Source organism: Oncorhynchus kisutch, linkage group LG17 (genome assembly GCF_002021735.2).
Source record: "Oncorhynchus kisutch isolate 150728-3 linkage group LG17, Okis_V2, whole genome shotgun sequence".
NCBI lineage: Eukaryota > Metazoa > Chordata > Actinopteri > Salmoniformes > Salmonidae > Oncorhynchus > Oncorhynchus kisutch.
The window spans coordinates 42695270-42711804 of NC_034190.2; the positions used below are offsets into that span (position 1 = coordinate 42695270).

Below are 16535 nucleotides of genomic sequence, written 5' to 3' on the forward strand. Positions count from 1 at the left end.
GGGTCTGAATACTTTCCGAATGCACTGTATGTACAGTGGAAGTCAAATGTACATAAACTTAGGTTGGAGTCATTAAAACTTGTTTTTCCACTCCACAAATGTCTTGTTAACAAGCTATGGTTTTGGCAAGTCATATAGGACGTCTACTTTGTGCATGACACAAGTCATTCTTCCAAAAATTGTTTACAGATTATTATTGTTTACAGATTATTTCACTTATAATTTACTGTATCACAATTCCAGTGGGTCAGAAGTTTACATACAGGAAGTTGACTGCACCTTTAAACAGCTTGGAAAATTCCAGAAAATGATGTCATGGCTTTAGAAGCTTCTTATATGCTAATTGACATAATTTGAGTCAATTGGAGGTGTACCTGTGGATGTATTTCAAGGCCTACCTTCAAACTCAGTGCCTCTTTGCTTGACATCGTGGGAAACTCAAGACATCAGAAAATTAATTGTAGACCTCCACAAGTTTGGTTCATCCTTGGGAGCAATTTCCAAACACCTGGAGGTACCACGTTCATCTGTACAAACAATAGAATGAAAGTATAAACACCATGGGACTACACAGCCATCATACCGCTCACAAAGGAGATGTGTTCTGTCTCCTAGAGATTTAGGTGCGAAAAGTGCAAATCAATTCCAGAACAACAGCAAAGGACCTTGTGAAGATGCTGGAGGAAACAACAGGTACAAAAGTATCTATCCACAGTAAAACGAGTCCTATATTGACATAACCTGAAATGCCGCTCAGCAAAGAAGAAGCCACTGCTCCAAAACCGCCATTAAAAAGCCAAACTACGGGTTGTAACTGCACATGGGGACAAAGATTGTATTTTTTGGAGAAATGTCCTCTGGTCTGATAAAACAAAAATAGAACTGTTTGGCCATAATGACCATCGTTATATTTGGAGGAAAAAGGGGGAGGCTTGCAAGCCGAAGAACACCATCCCAACCGTGAAGCACGGGGGTGGCAGCATCATGTTGTGGGGTTGCTTTGCTGCAGGAGGGACTGGTGCACTTCACAAAATAGATAGCATCTTGAGGGAGGAAAATTGTGGATATATTGAAGCAACATCTCAAGACATCAAATGGGTTTTCCAAATGTACAATGACCCCAAGCATACTTCCAAAGTTGTGGCAAAATGGCTTAAAGACAACAAATTAAAGGTATTGGAGTGGCCATCACAAAGCCCTGACTTCAATCCAATAGAAAATATGTGGGCAGAACTGAAAGTGTGTGCGAGCAAGGAGGCCTACAAACCTAATTCAGTTACACCAGCTCTGTCAGGAAGAAGGGGCCAAAATTCATCCAACTTAATGTGGGAAGCTTGTGGAAGTCTACCCAAAACATTTTGACTAGGATTACATTGTGGGAAACTCAGAGATTGTGGGAAACTGAGTTTAAATGTATTTGGATAAGGTGTATGTAAACTTCTGACCTTCAGCTGCATGTATGTGTACCATATGTCTGATCTCTCCCTGCTATGTGTTAGTCCCAGCAGCAGATTGAGGAGGAGAGGCAGAGGGTGAATGATGCCATGCTCTGCCTGGAGGAGGAGCTAGAGAGCTGCAGGGACCAGGGAGGCCAGTGGAGGAAGCAGCTGGAAACCACCACAGAGGAGCTTCACAGCACCAAGCAGGAGTGAGTGCCTCAATATAATTATTTCATTGGCTGTAGTATATCAATGGTGCCTCATACACGTCTCTACACCTATGAAGTCGTCTTCATATTAGCTTTAAACTAGTAGTCTTTGTCAGGTCAGTTTTCTATTGTCTTGACCTATGATCCAAAATACCAGATAGATTGTGGCACCTTATCAGTGGCAGCCCCTTACCTGGTATTCTAAGGCAGTGTTTACCAACCCTGGTCCTCAAATACCCCCAACATTACATAGTTTCGTTGTAGCCCTTGACAAACACACCTCATTGAACTCATTGGGAATTTCATGATTAGTTGAGAAGTTGAATCACGTGTGCTTGTCCAGAGTTACAATACAAATGTGTAATGTTGGGGGTACTTGAGGACCAGGGTTGGGAAACACTGTTCTAAGGCAAACTTACACATATGATTGCTAAAGAGTACTGATTTTGGTGGTGCCTGCCTTGCCCTCCCTAAATGACTACCGACCCGTAGCACTCATGTCTGTAGCCATGAAGTGCTTAGAAAGGCTGGTCATGGCTCACATCAACACCATTATCCCAGAAACCCTAGACCCACTCCAATTTGCATACCGTCCCAACAGAGCCACAGATGATGCAATCTCTATTGCACTCCACACTGCACTTTCACACCTGGACAAAAGGAACACCTATGTGAGAATGCAATTCATTGACTACAGCTCAGCGGTCAACACCATTTGTGCCCTCAAAGCTCATCACTAAGCAAAGGACCCTGGGACTAAACACCTGCTACCGGATTCTGGACTTCCTGACAGGCTACCCCCAGGTGGTAAGGGTACGTAACAACACAGCCGCCGCACAGATCCTTATCACGGGGGCTCCTCGGGTGCGTGCTCAGCCCCCTCCTGTACTCCCTGTTCACTCATGACTGCACGACCAGGCACGACTCTAACACCATCATTAAGTTTGCCGATGACACAACAGTGGTAGGTTTGATCACCTACAACGATGAGACCGCATATAAGGAGGAGGTCAGAGACCTGGCCGTGTAGTGCCAGGACAACAACCTCTCCCTCAACGTGATTAATACAAAGGAGAGGATTGTGGACTACAGGGAAAAAGGGACTGACCACTCCCCCATTCTCATCGACGGGGCTGCAGTTGGAGCAGGTTGAGAGCTTCAAGTTCCTTGGTGTCCACATCACCAACAAACTAACATGGTCCGAGCACACCAAGGTGAAGAGGGCACGACAACACCTATTCCCCCTCAGGAGGCTAAAAAGATTTGGCATGGGTCCTCAGATCCTCAAAAGTTTCTGCAGCTGCACCATCGAGAGCATCCTGATGGATTGCATCACTGCCTGGTATGGCAAATGCTCGGCCTCCGACCGCAAGGCACTACAGAGGGTAGTGCGTACAGCCCAGTACATCACTGGGGCCAAGCTTCCTGCCATCCAGGACCTCTATACCAGGCGGTGTCAGAGGAAGGCCCTAAAAATTGTCAAACACCAGCCACCCTAGTCAGACTTTTCTCTCCGCTACCGCACTGCAAGTGGTACCAGAGGGCAAGTCCAGGTCCAAGAGGCTTCTAAACAGCTTCTACCCCCAAGCCATCAGACTACTGAACATTTAATCAAATGGCTACCCAGACTACTTGCATATTGCCCCCCCCCCCCCCCCCCCCCCTTAGTAACTCTACCCACATGTATATATTACCTTGACTAACCGGTGCCCCCGCACATTGACTCTGTACCAGTACCCCCTGTATATAGCCTCGCTATTGTTATTTTACTGCTGCTCTTTAATTATTTGTTTTTCTTTTTTCTTTTTTTTTCTTAATTGCATTGCTGGTTAAGACCTTGTAAACATTTCACTGTAAGGTGAATACCTTTTTGTATTCGGTGCATGTGACAAATAAAATTTGATTTGAAAGTATCTTTTCAGCTAGCGCTAGTCTGCTGTACCTGCTCCAAAACACCTGTAATTTTCATCCTATAGCTTGTTCTCCATCTTTTAAGTAGTGAGCACATGTTTTCAGCACTTTTGTTTCCAGGACTGATCAAAACAAATTTCTTCATGCTCGCTCTCTCTGCAGCAGACATAGTAAGCACTATGTTTGTAACATAAAATTGCAACAAAATCAGAGTATCGAATTGTAGTACATATAGAATCATGAGTCATGCTAATCTCAATACATATCGTATCGGCACCTAAGCATTGTGATAATATTGTATGGTCCCTGGAAATTCCCAGCCCTGCTAAAGGGAGACCGTTTGCTCCCGAGTATTTTAATTTTAATAGGAGTCTGTTTCGAAACACCTGAGTTAGCATTGTCACACTTTCCTAAGATGTTTGCCGATGGTCACACCTTTTATTTTTTTTATTTTTTTTGGGATTGCATTTGATACTTAAATTTTTTGTTGAAACTGTAATGTGTCCAGTGGCTTGGGTTCTGACCAGAAATGTTAAATGTTCTTCTATTCCCTCCCTTTAATACATGTGCCTTTAAAAATATAGTATCCCTGTTTTTTATCCCAACGTGAGCGAGAAACTGTTTGGTTTGAGTAGAATAGTTTAGTCTCATGGGGCCAAATCTTTAACTTGAGTTCTGTTCCTCAAATAACACGTCACTCAAATAACATGCTCGTATCAAGTTTTGATGCTGCCCAAAGTGACTTTTGATCTGATCATTAGAAGAATAAATACTAACTACAATCTACTGAGCAAATTATCAATCAAGATTTATTTACCAATTTCTATAACTTCTCAAATGAATCTCAAGCTATTTTTATTAATCAAGCCATCTTGACAAATCATATCAACTATGTTATAAACAGACATATGATCTAAACTATTGAAGTGAACGATGATACAATTTTCAATGTATTGAGATTTGTTCAGATTCCTAGAAGGCTAAAAAGATTCAAAAAGTGTTCATTGTTTGTTGTGCATTAGTTGTTGTGTTCACATGGTTATCGTACATGCTCTGTGTTTGTGTAGGCTCATGAGAGCACGTTTGGAGAAGGAAGAGTTTGAGGGAGAGCTGAAGGAGCTTCAGGATTCACTGATGTCCATGAAGAAGCAGATGCCTGGCTTTGACGAGGCAGACTCTTATGCAGAGGTAAGCTTCTTCATGGTCACAATGTCACAGATCAAGCATACACACGTTCTTACACACAGTGCCTTCCGAAAGTATTCACACCGCTTTACTTTTTCCACGTTTTGTTGTGTTGCCACTGGAATTTAAAATGGATTAAATTTAATGTTTTTTTGTCATTGGCCTACACACCCTACCCCATAATGTCAAAGTAGAATGCTTTTTAGAGCAAGCCTAAATAAGTTCAGGAGTAAAAAATGGCTTAAGGCACATAATGACTTGCATGCAATCTGTGTGCAATAATAGTATTTAACATGATTTTTGAATGACTACCTCATCTCTGTACCCAACACATGCAATTATCTGTAAGGTCCCTCAGTTGAACAGTGAATTTTAAACACAGATTCAACCACAAAGACGGGTGTTTTTCCAATGCCTCACAAAGAAGGGCACCTATTGGTAGATGAGTAAAACTAAAAACAGCAGACATTGAATACAACTTTGACCATGGGGAAGTTATTAATTACACTTTGAATGGTGTATGAATACACCCAGGCACTACAAAGATACAGGTGTCCTTCCTAACTCCGTTGCCGTAGAGGAAGGAAACCACTCAGGGATTTCACCATGAGGCCAATGGTGACTTTAAAAGTTACGGAGTTTAATGGCTGTGATAGGAGGAAATTTGAAGATTGATCAAGAACATTGTAGTTACGCCACTATACTATCCTAATTGACAGAGGGAAAATATTTTTTATTTTTTTATTACAAAACATGCATCCTGTTTGCAACAAGGCACTACAGTTGCAAAGCAAATACATTTTTGTCCTAAATACAAAATGTTATGTTTGGTGCAAATACAAAACATTACTGAGTACCACTCTCCATATTTTCAAGCATAGTGGTGGCTGTATTATGTTATGGATATGCTTGTAATCGTTATGGACTGGAGTTTCAGGATTAAACATTTACTGAATGGAGCTAAGCACAGGCAAAATCCTAGAGGAAAACCTGGTTCAGTCTGCTTCCCATAAGACATTGGGAGATTAATTCACCTTTCAGCAGGACAATAACCTGAAACACAAGGACAAATCTACACTGGAGTTGCTTACCAAGAACACAGTGAATGTTCCTGAGTGGGCAAGTGAAAAAATGTGACTTAATGGTTGTCTAGCAATGATCAACATCAAATTTGACAGAGCTTGAAGACTTTTGAAAGGAATAATAGGCAAATGTTGCACAATCCAGGTGTGTAAAGCTCTTTGAGATTTACCCAGAAATTGCTACCAAAGGTGCTAATAAAAAGTATATACTCTGGGGTGTGAATACATATGTAAAATACATTTCTGTATTTCAGTTTCCATACATTTGCTGAAATTTTTAACATGTTTTAATTTTGTCATTATGTGGTATTGTGTGTAGATGGTTGAGAAACATGGATTAAATTGATTTTTTTATATATATATTTTTTTTAATCCATTTTGAATTCAGGCTGTAACACAACAAAATTTGGATTAAGTCAAGGGGTATGAATACTTTCTGAAGGCACTTGACACAATTAATACACCCACATTCTAACTCATTCTCTCACACACAAAAGGCAGTTTCACACATCCTGTTCCTCATCCTCTTCATTCATCTTGGTCACGATTTGCTTTTTCCAAGGATCTTCAGCGTTGTAATGATGATATCAAGCAGGCTCGCACGGAGGTCGACAGACAAAAGGTTGAGCTAAATGAGAAGGAGGCGGAGCTTCAAGCCCTGAGGAGGGCTAGCCAAGTACGGGAGTCTGAATTGAGGTCAGAGAATGACCGACTGAAGGACCAATCACGGCAGGGGAAAGATGAGTTCGAGATGGCACTTGAGAAGGCAAAGCAGGTGAGGTGACATCAACTTGATATAACTAAACTTTGACTGAGTGTGGGATGGATCATGGATGTGAGGTTCAACTCTTAACTCTCTCTCGCGGTCTCTAGTCGTCAGGTGGGTCCTCACCATTGGATCAGGGGAGTCTGGAGCTTCAGGAAGCCAACACAAGGCTGAGAGAGAGACTGACTCTCATGGTAAAATACACTTACCAAAACCGCAGCATGCGTATATAGCTATGGAAAAACACACAGGAGTAACACTCGGCAAACATAAGCTACACCTCTAGGCACAAATGCAAGTGTGAGACTTTTATATCTTAGAAAAGGACACATAATTACTACACAGTAATGCATGGATTCATAAACTCTCTGATCTGTTATTACGTTAAGGTATACCTAAATACACACACCCATTTATTTAGGAGTATTTTTCTGTTCCACAGACGAGGCTTCACTCCAGCGTGCCCCAGAGCTCGGAGGCTGAGCAGGCACTGGAAGATGAGAACCGCTCCCTGAGGTCCCAACTGGAGGAAGCCAGGCGAGGAGCCTCCCGTCTGGGCAAGGACAGGGATGAGCTGGGCCAACGGCTGGAGGAGAGAGATCTGGAGAGAGATGCGCTGCGCAAGGGCAAGAGTGACCTGGAGGAGCAGAAGAGACTGTTAGACCGGGCCCTGGAGAAGATTAGCAAGGAGGTGCGGCATTGCGTGTGTGTGTGCGCGCATCTGCTTTTTTATGCATTTATTTTCTATTGCCCTTGGTATGGATTTTGGGTTGCTTTAAAACTGAATTGACAATCCTTCTTTCCCATCCATGCCCTTTCCACCCACCCTTTCTCTACCTGTCAGATGGAGGTGATGCTGGGGGACTCCCGTCAGTCGGTGCAGGCCCTGCAGAGCCAGATGGATGAATACAGGGAGCGCTCCAGGAGAGACCTACAGGATGCCCAGCGGCAGGGCAAAGACCGACTGGCTGAACTGCAGAGGGCCCAGGCCAACTTGAAGACACTGCAGGAAGAGGTGAGAGAGGGAGAGAGCGGGGGGGGGAGGAGAGTAGGGAGCGAGAAAGGACAGACTGGCTGGACTGCAGAGGGCCCAGGCCAACCTGAAGACACTGTGGTGAGAGAGGGGGAGGAAGAGACAGAGTAGGGAGAGGCAAAGGACAGATTGGCTGAACTACAGAGGCCCCAGGCCAACCTAAAGACCCTTCAGGATGAGGGGAGGGAGAGCAGAGCAAAGGAAAGGAAAGGACAGGAAGATGGTGTTCAGATACAGAGAAAGGAGTAAACAGTGGAGAGAGAGTTTGCAGGTGTATTTTAGAGAGGAAGCAGGAAGGAGAATAAAAGGATTTGAGGGAAGAGAAGAAAGAAAATATAAAGATACGGTATGAAGGGAGTTAGTTGATGAGACAAACCTGAGGTGATCCTTACATGGCTTATCAATATATTGGGAATATTATGTCCCCTTTCCAAATGTTGAACCACTGACTCCATCCCTGTTCCGTGGTCCAGGTTTCTCGTTTGAAGAAAGAGCTGCTGGTGTGTGGGGAGGAGAGGGACAGCGCCCAGCTGGAGAGAGACCTGCTCAGCAGCCGCCTCAAACATCTGGAAAGCGAACTGGACTCTGAGAGGAGCTCTCAGACGGACCGCAACAGGGAACTCAGAGGCCTGGAGGTGAGGGGGTCAAAGGTCATTACCTTTAAATGTCAAAGATTTTGGGGTGAATTATAGGTGTGGAAATACTGTATGTCTGAGAAATGGAGGTTAGAGGTCAAGGGTTCTTCTGAGAGCTTTGGGAATTGTATGTGAAAGACTTCTAAGCCTTGGACTATCAGCATGGAGTATATGATGTTGGGAAGGGGAGGAAAGCTTGAAAGGACATGGTCAAACTAATTTGTTTACAACTTGGATGGATGTGTGTCAGGACAAAGTGAAGACAATGGAAATTGAATTGGATGAGGAGAAGAGCAGCGTGGAGCTTCTCAATGATCGTGTTGCACGCAGTCGAGAACAGGTACTGTACTTCAATACACACACTTGAATACACACAAGCAGGTACTGATTTCCATACAGACTAAGTCACTCAATGTTTGCTTATTCTCTTTCTTCCATTCTCTCTCAGATTGACCAGCTGCGTGGAGACCTGATGAAGGAGCGCTCAACCGTACACGACCTGGAGATGGATAAGAGTGTCCTAGAGAGACAGGTATAGATTTCACTTTTCATATCCAACATTTTATGTAACAGAAAATGCCTAATTCTAAGTTTCATCACCCTCAAAAACATTTTTGCTCAAACACATCTTGATATGCCAACGCGCTCTCCTCAGGTGAAAGAGTTGAGGTCCCGTGTGGCAGACATGGAGACACAGTCCCGTCCCTCCACTGGAATGACTTTGTTAGAGGGTAAAGTGCAGGAGCTGGAGGAGAGGCTACACAGTGAAGAGAGGTGTGTACATGCTATACTTGATGTGATGTGTAACTGCCATGATGTGTAACTGCTCAAGTACTATGTATACATGAAGTACTAACATGACACGCACCATCATTTTAACTAGAAGTAGTCCTGGCTTTGTGGATACTATAGTTGATCTGAATAGAATGAATATTGTGTGTAATGATATGTTTCCGTGTTCAGAGAGAAGCTGAGTATCCAGGCCTCCCAGAGGAGAGTAGAGAGAAAGCTGAAGGAAATAATCGTCACTCTGGACCAGGAGAGGAACCAGCACGCTGAGCAACGAGACCAGGTACATGTTAATGGATACTGGTGGTCCTCTGTAGCTCAGTTGGTAGAGCATGGAACTTGCAACGCCAGAATTGTGGGTTCAATTCCCGGGACCACCAGTATGTGAAGTGTTTACACGCATAACTGTAAGTTGCTTTGGAGAAAATAGTCTGATAAATGGCATATTATTATTTTATACCATGGCATTGTTGAATACTTGTTTCTGATTGGCTTGAAGGGCATTCAAGTGTGCATTATTTCCCTATAACACACGGTAAAATTCAATGGCTATAATTTTTACATGTTCTGTGTTTGAGCTGCTTTTGAAAGCAAAAGTCGAATTGAAAACATCATTGTTGAATTCGATTTTCAGCACCTTTACACTGATGACAATTTTGGTGTGATAGTAACACAGCAGGAATAATAGTGTTTTCAATGCAGTACATAGTTTGAAATCTTGGCAAGCTTCTTCAAATGCACATACAGTACCACTCAAAAGTTTGGACTCATTCAAGAGTTTCTTAATTTTTACATTGTCGAATAATAGTGTTAAGACATCAACTATGAAATAACATATATGTAATCATGTAGTAACCAAAAAAGTGTTAAATCAAAATATATTTTATATTGTTCAAATTAGCCACCATGTGCCTTGATGACCAGCTTTGCACACTTTTGGCATTCTCTCAACCAGCTTCACCTGGAATGCTTTTCTAACAGTCTTGAAAGAGTTCCCCCATATGCTAAGCACTTGTTGGCTGCTTTAGCAACTCATCCCAAACCATCTCAAATGGGTTGAAGTCAGGTGATTGTGGAGGCTAGGTCTAATGATGCAGCACTCATCACTCCTTGGTCAAATAGCCCCAACACAGCCTGGAGGTGTGTTGGGTCATTGTCCTGTTGAAAAACAAATGATAGTCCCACTAAGCACAAACCAGATGGGATGGTGTATCGCTGCAGAATGCTGTGTTAGCCATGCTGGTTAAGCGTGCTTTGAATTCTAACTCATCAGACCAAAGGACAGATTTCCACCGGTCTAATGTCCATTGCTTGTGTTTCTTGGCCCTAGCAAGTGTCTTGTTATTGGTGTCCTTTAAAGTAGTTTCTTTGCTGTAATTCGACCATGACAGTCCTCATGAGAGCTTTTAACGTTTTTTTTTTTAAATGTTCCGTATTGATTGACCTTCATGTCTTAAAGTAATGATGGACTGTTTCTCTTTACTTATTTGAGCTGTTCTTGGTATTTTATCAAAGGGATATCTTCTGTATACCACCCCTACCTTGTCACAACACAACTGATTGGCTCAAACACACTAAGAAGGAAAGAAATTCCACAAATGAACTTTTAACAAGGCACACCTGTTAATTGAAATACATTCCAGCAGACTACCTCATGAAGCTGGTTGAGAGAATGCCAAGAATGTGCAAAGCTGTCATCAAGGCAAAGGGTGGCTACTTTGAAGAATCTCAAATATTAAATATATTCTGATTTAACAGGGATTTTTGGTCACTACATGATTGTCACATGTTATTTCATAGTTTTGATGTCTTCATTATTATTCTACAATGTAGAAAATAGTAAAAATAAAAACTCTGGACACACCTACACATTCAACTTTTGACTGGTACTGTATGTGTTCACACACATGCACTCTTCCTTCTGATACATGCTACTCTCAAACCAAAAAGTGACAAACGTATTGGTCACTTGTGTTTAACGGTTTAGTAATTTTCTGTGCAATGTTGTTGTATCTACTTGGGCATGTTAAGCTGTACTTTATCGTACAGTGGCTTCAGGTGGTAGATGCAGGTGCTCACATTCACCTTCCTTTGGTTTTGGTATTCTTTATGGTTATTTTTACTTTTAACTGAACTGTAACAAAGGGTTATATACTTTTCTGGGGCTTACACTTTCCTACTCTTCCTGCTGTATACATCAGATATTTGTGACAATCCGCTTCATGCACAACGGTTTGAGAGGAACCAGCATGCTGAGCAACTAGAACAGGTACATGTTAATGGATACGGTTGGTCCTCTGTAGCTCAGTTGGCAGAGTATGGCGGTTGCAATGCCGGGATAGTGGGTTCGATTCCTGGGACCACCATTATGTAACATGTATACACCCATAACTAAGTCGCTTTGGATAAAAGTGTCTGCTAAATGGCATTTATTTTTATTATTTCATACAGTTTTTGCTTGGCTTGAAGGGCATTCTTGAACGTTCATTATTTCCCTATAACACACGGTAGAATTCAATGGCTATAGTTCTTACATGTTCTACTGTATGTTTGAGTTGCTTTTGAAAGCTAGCGCGTCATGGAGCACACCTTCCATGTTCATTGATTTCCAGGGAACACAGCCCCTCATTGATTATCACTTAGTACATTCACGTCTATGTACATACATAGTATACTATAACATGAAAATGAATGCAATGACAGAGAACTAGCTGGTTTTTGGTGGAGATTCCTATTGTCTCCTCACTCTACAACTACATACCATAAATACTTCAAGTCAAGCAAGCACACATTTTCTTCAGGACGTTGTCTTTTCTATGCATTTAATAGCGGACTTGCTGTGTCCTGCTGACCGTGTACCTTCCCTTGGTCCCTTGTGCTGTGTGACCGTATCCTAAACTCTAGGTGCTACACTATCCTAACCACCTGTCCACCTCTGTCCCCAGCTGTCCCTGCGTGTGAAGGCCCTGAAGCGTCAGCTGGACGAGAGCGAAGGCGAGGTGGAACGACTAGAGGGGGTCCGCAGGAAGGCTCTTAGGGACCTGGAGGAGCAGCAGGAGCTGCAGGAAGCACTGCAGGCCAAAGTCACAGCACTGGAGTCTGAGAAGTGAGTTCCCTGATATTTATATCAGTTCCCTGATAAAAATATATATATATTTTTATATATATATATATATATATATAAAAATATATATATTTTTTTATATTTATATATATATTTTATATATATATTTATATTTATATTTATATATATTTATATTTATATATATTTATATTTATATTTATATATATTTATATATATATATTTATATATATATTTATATATATATATTTATATATATATATATTTATATATATTTATTTATATATATTTATATATATATTTATATATATTTAAGATATTTATATTTATTAAATTATATTTATTTATTATTTTTTATTTAAAAAAAATATATATATTTTTTTTATATATATTTTTTTATATATATATATATATATATATATATATATTTTTTTTTTATATATATTTTTTTATATATATAACACTGGTGAAGGTGTCTGTACAGGAGTGTGGATTATAATACATATTTTTATTTATATTTTTATATATATATATTTTTATATTTATCAGGGTTCCCACTTCAGGGAACTCACTTCTATGTGTGTGTGTGTGTGTGTGTGTGTGTGTGTGTGTGTGTGTGTGTGTGTGTGTGTGTGTATACACACAAATAAATTCCTTCACAAATAAATTCCTTAGTATCTGCAGGCAAAAGCCACAGCACTGGAGAGTGAGCTAAAGTGAGTTCCCTCTCTGACACATCTATCTACAGTACATACTAGCAGTATACACCAAATGTATTCTCTAGTATCCCATACCCATATGATTGTTCTGTACAGCGTTGCATCTTGTCATACCAGTTATTATACCAGTTATGCCAGATATGATTATGTATTATAGTCCACACTCCTGTACAGACACCTTCACCAGTGTTGTCAAACCCCTCGGGGGCCAGCAGGTGGTGCTTCAATGTCACTCAGCCCGCTGCTCAAACCTGCTCAAATTGAGAAATACCTATTTCTTGTTTTAGTCCTCTTTTGAAATGCATTAGACATTGGAATGGTTCAGGGAACAACAAAAAAATACTCTAATTCCAGTACATTCAGTAGGAACTGTGTCCCTTTTTAGTAACAACTACAGTCAATGACAACCGTGTCTTGTTCACTCTCAGGCGGAAGGTGTATCAGACGCGTCGACCTGTCCTGGGAGCCTCCAACCTCAGTTCTGAGGACGAGGACGGTTTTTACGACAACAGCATCGCCTCCATCCTCACTGAGGGACAATTACATACCACCAACTGCTAGGGAGAGATTTTTTCATATTAAATTAATAGATTCAAATATAACTGGTTAGAGGGAGGTACTCAGGACTCTACATGAAGTAGCTAACATGCCAAGCACTACGAAATTGACTTGCAGTTATTTTTCTGGTTTTATGAGAACTAGATTGCTGTGTCAGAGGTTGGTTGCCAGTACAATCAACTGTCATCCTGGCACCATAATTTCCTTTTCTTTTGTCAGTTAAAATATGAGATTTTGTAGATTGACTAAACCAAGGGCCCAAAGAACTCTGGTCAAAAGTAGTGCACTGTATAGGGAATAGGGTGCCATTTGGGACACACATGAACTTGGAATCACAGGGTTTTGCTGTGCCTCAACTTGACTTTGATGTTTTCTAAAAATACTTGCTTGAGTGTTTTACAGCACCTTTACACTGACTTGTGGTGGGATATTAACACAGCAGAAAAAGTGTTTCAATGCAGTACGTAGTTTAAATTCTTGGCAAGCCTTTTCACATGCACATGCGTGTTCACACGCAATCTCTCTTCTGATACTGATACTTTTTTATTTTATTTAACTAGGAAAGTCCGTTAAGAACAAAGTCTTACTTACAATGACGGCCTACCAAATGGCAAAAGGCCTCCTGCGGAGTCGGGGGCTGGGATTAAAAATCAAATAAAAAATCTAGGACAAAACACGCATGAATAGAGAGACAACACAGAGCGACCAAAGAGATACATGCTACTCTCAAACCAAAAGGTGGCAAACATATTGGTCACTTATGACAGTTGAGTTATTTTCGGTACAATGTTGTTGTATTTACATGGGCATGTTAAGCTGTACTTTATTGTACAGTGGCTTCAAGTGGTCGATGCAGGTGCTCACATTCACCTTCCTTTGGTTTTGGTATTCTTTGTGGTTATTTTGACTTTTGACTGTACTGTGAGGGCTGTGTACTTTTCTGGGGCTTACACTATCCTACTCTTCCTTCTTTATACATCAGATATATGACAATCCACTACATGCACAATGGTTTGAATCGTGGGTGAATCCCACTCCATCTCTATTCTTTCCATTACCTCTCACCCTTCTTAATAGCCTTTCTCTATCATGTTCCTTATTTTATGTTTCAAGTATTTATCTTGTTGGTCTGTGCAAATGTTTTCACTCGAATGCCTTAAAATTATTTCTGTAATTGTAGTGGTTATTTATTAATACTGATGCTGTAGTTGCTACTATTGTCGTTTGTATGTTTCCTTCAGATGCAGCTACAAGTTATTTCAAGAGTAACTTGTCAGTGCTTGAATCTGCTTTCCTACCAACAGAGTAATCATATGATTGGAAGTGCAATAGTACATTTCTTCTCATTATGCCTGCCTTTTTAGTGAATGTACAATGAACTTTTCTCCCTTAAGTACATTTGCTGAGATTTTTACTTTGAATGTGGTAGTTTTCAGTTGTCTTTCTGGGGCAACTTTGCCCAGGTTATGAAGTTTTTACAGTTTATTGTAACATTTGATGTGGTAGAAATATGCTTGAGTTTTACCAGTATTTTGACACTTTGGTATTTCAAATAAATGTTGGACTTTGTGTGGATGTGACCACAAGTTATTTGTCCATAAAGTGTAATTAATTTTAATTAGATGGCTGCACTGCTACACCAAGATAGCCGCGAGCCAGGCACATCTCCCGGCTAGCAAACGAAAATTACTACAACCGCAATACCTCTTTCGCCAACTGGCCTGGACCCTTTTGTCAACACGAGGCTCCGCTGTTCCACCATGACTGGTCTGCAGACGTAACGACATCCGCTGTGCCTCCAACCGGTCATTGCCGGACATCGGAGCAGGCGCTTCTACTTAGCCTCAGCCTGCTAACTTTAACCGCTGCGTCTCCCGCTTGCTAAGTAGTAACGAATACCCAGCGGCTTCCCTGTTTCATCTATTGCTGTTCACTGGACCCTATGATCACTTTGCTACATAGCTGATGCCTGCTGGACTGTTCATTGATCACAGTACTCTATTTTGTTTATTCTTTGTTTATCTGTTGGCCCCAGCCTCGAACTCGGTCCCTGTGTGTAGTTAACTGACCCTCTCTGCCCATTCGTCATTTTATCTGTTGTTGTCTTAGCTAACTCTCCCAATCAACACCTGTGATTGCTTTATGCCTCGCTTTGTCTCTCAAATGTCAATATGTCTTGTATATTCTTGTTTAGGATAGTTATCATTGTTTTAGTTTAGTCCCCAGGCACTGTCATTTGTTGACTTCTGTAACCGAAAAAGCCTTGGTTTCATGCATGTTAACATCAGAAGCCTCCCTAAATTAGTTTTACTCACTGCTTTAGCACACTCAGCCAACCCTGATGTCCTTGCTGTGTCTGAATCCTGGATTTGTAAGGCCACCAATGATTGAGATTTCCATCCCCAACTATTAACATTTTCCATCAAGATAGAACTGCCAAAGGGGGAGGAGTTGCAATCTACTGCAGAGATGGCTTGCAAAGTTGTCATACTTTCCAGGTCTATGCCCAAACAGTTCGAGCTACTCATTTTAAAAATGACTCTCTCCAGAAATAAGTCTCACTGTTGCTGCCTGTTATAGACCCCCCCTTAGCTCCCAGCTGTGCCCTGGACACCATAGATGAGGGGCAATCAATTCACATATCTTCAGAGTTTGTTCTGTTAGGTGACCTAAACTGGGATATGCTTAGCACCCCGGCCGTCCTACAATCTAAGCTAGATGCCCTCAATTTCACACAAATTATCAAGGAACCCACCAGGTCCAACCCTAAATCCATAAACATGGGCACCCTCAGATATTATCCTGGCCATCTTGCCCTCCAAATTGAAAACTGCTGTTTTCAATCAGGATCTGTGATCATTGCCTGCATCCACTATGGGTCCGCGGTCAAATGATCACCCCTCATCACTGTCGAACACTCCCTAAAACACTTCTGCGCGCAGGCCTTTCTAATCGACTTAGCCTGGGTATCCTGGAAATATATTGACCTCATCCCGTCAGTCGAGGATGCCTGGTTGTTCTTTAAAAGTAATTTCCTCACCATCTTAAATAGGCATGCCCCTTTCAAAAAATGTAGAACCAGGAACAGATATAGCCCTTGCTTCACTCCAGACCTGACTGCCCTCGA

The 16535-nt window shown here is 41.4% G+C and overlaps 1 protein-coding gene across 2 annotated transcripts in view; it reads left to right on the top strand.

The window, feature by feature from the left end:
- cgnb (cingulin b) overlaps positions 1–14981 on the top strand; it is a 53526-nt gene extending 38545 nt beyond the window's left edge. For both annotated transcript variants that reach the window (XM_020505827.2, XM_020505826.2), the window contains exons 8-20: positions 1500–1648; positions 4627–4747; positions 6389–6601; positions 6700–6786; positions 7035–7283; positions 7437–7607; positions 8099–8260; positions 8511–8600; positions 8709–8792; positions 8916–9034; positions 9224–9332; positions 11995–12155; positions 13279–14981. In XM_020505827.2, coding sequence (XP_020361416.1) covers positions 1500–1648; positions 4627–4747; positions 6389–6601; positions 6700–6786; positions 7035–7283; positions 7437–7607; positions 8099–8260; positions 8511–8600; positions 8709–8792; positions 8916–9034; positions 9224–9332; positions 11995–12155; positions 13279–13411 — 1848 coding nt within the window. In that variant the 3' untranslated portion in view covers positions 13412–14981. The remainder of the gene's footprint in view (positions 1–1499; positions 1649–4626; positions 4748–6388; positions 6602–6699; positions 6787–7034; positions 7284–7436; positions 7608–8098; positions 8261–8510; positions 8601–8708; positions 8793–8915; positions 9035–9223; positions 9333–11994; positions 12156–13278) is intronic.
- The last annotated feature ends 1554 nt before the right edge of the window (positions 14982–16535 follow it).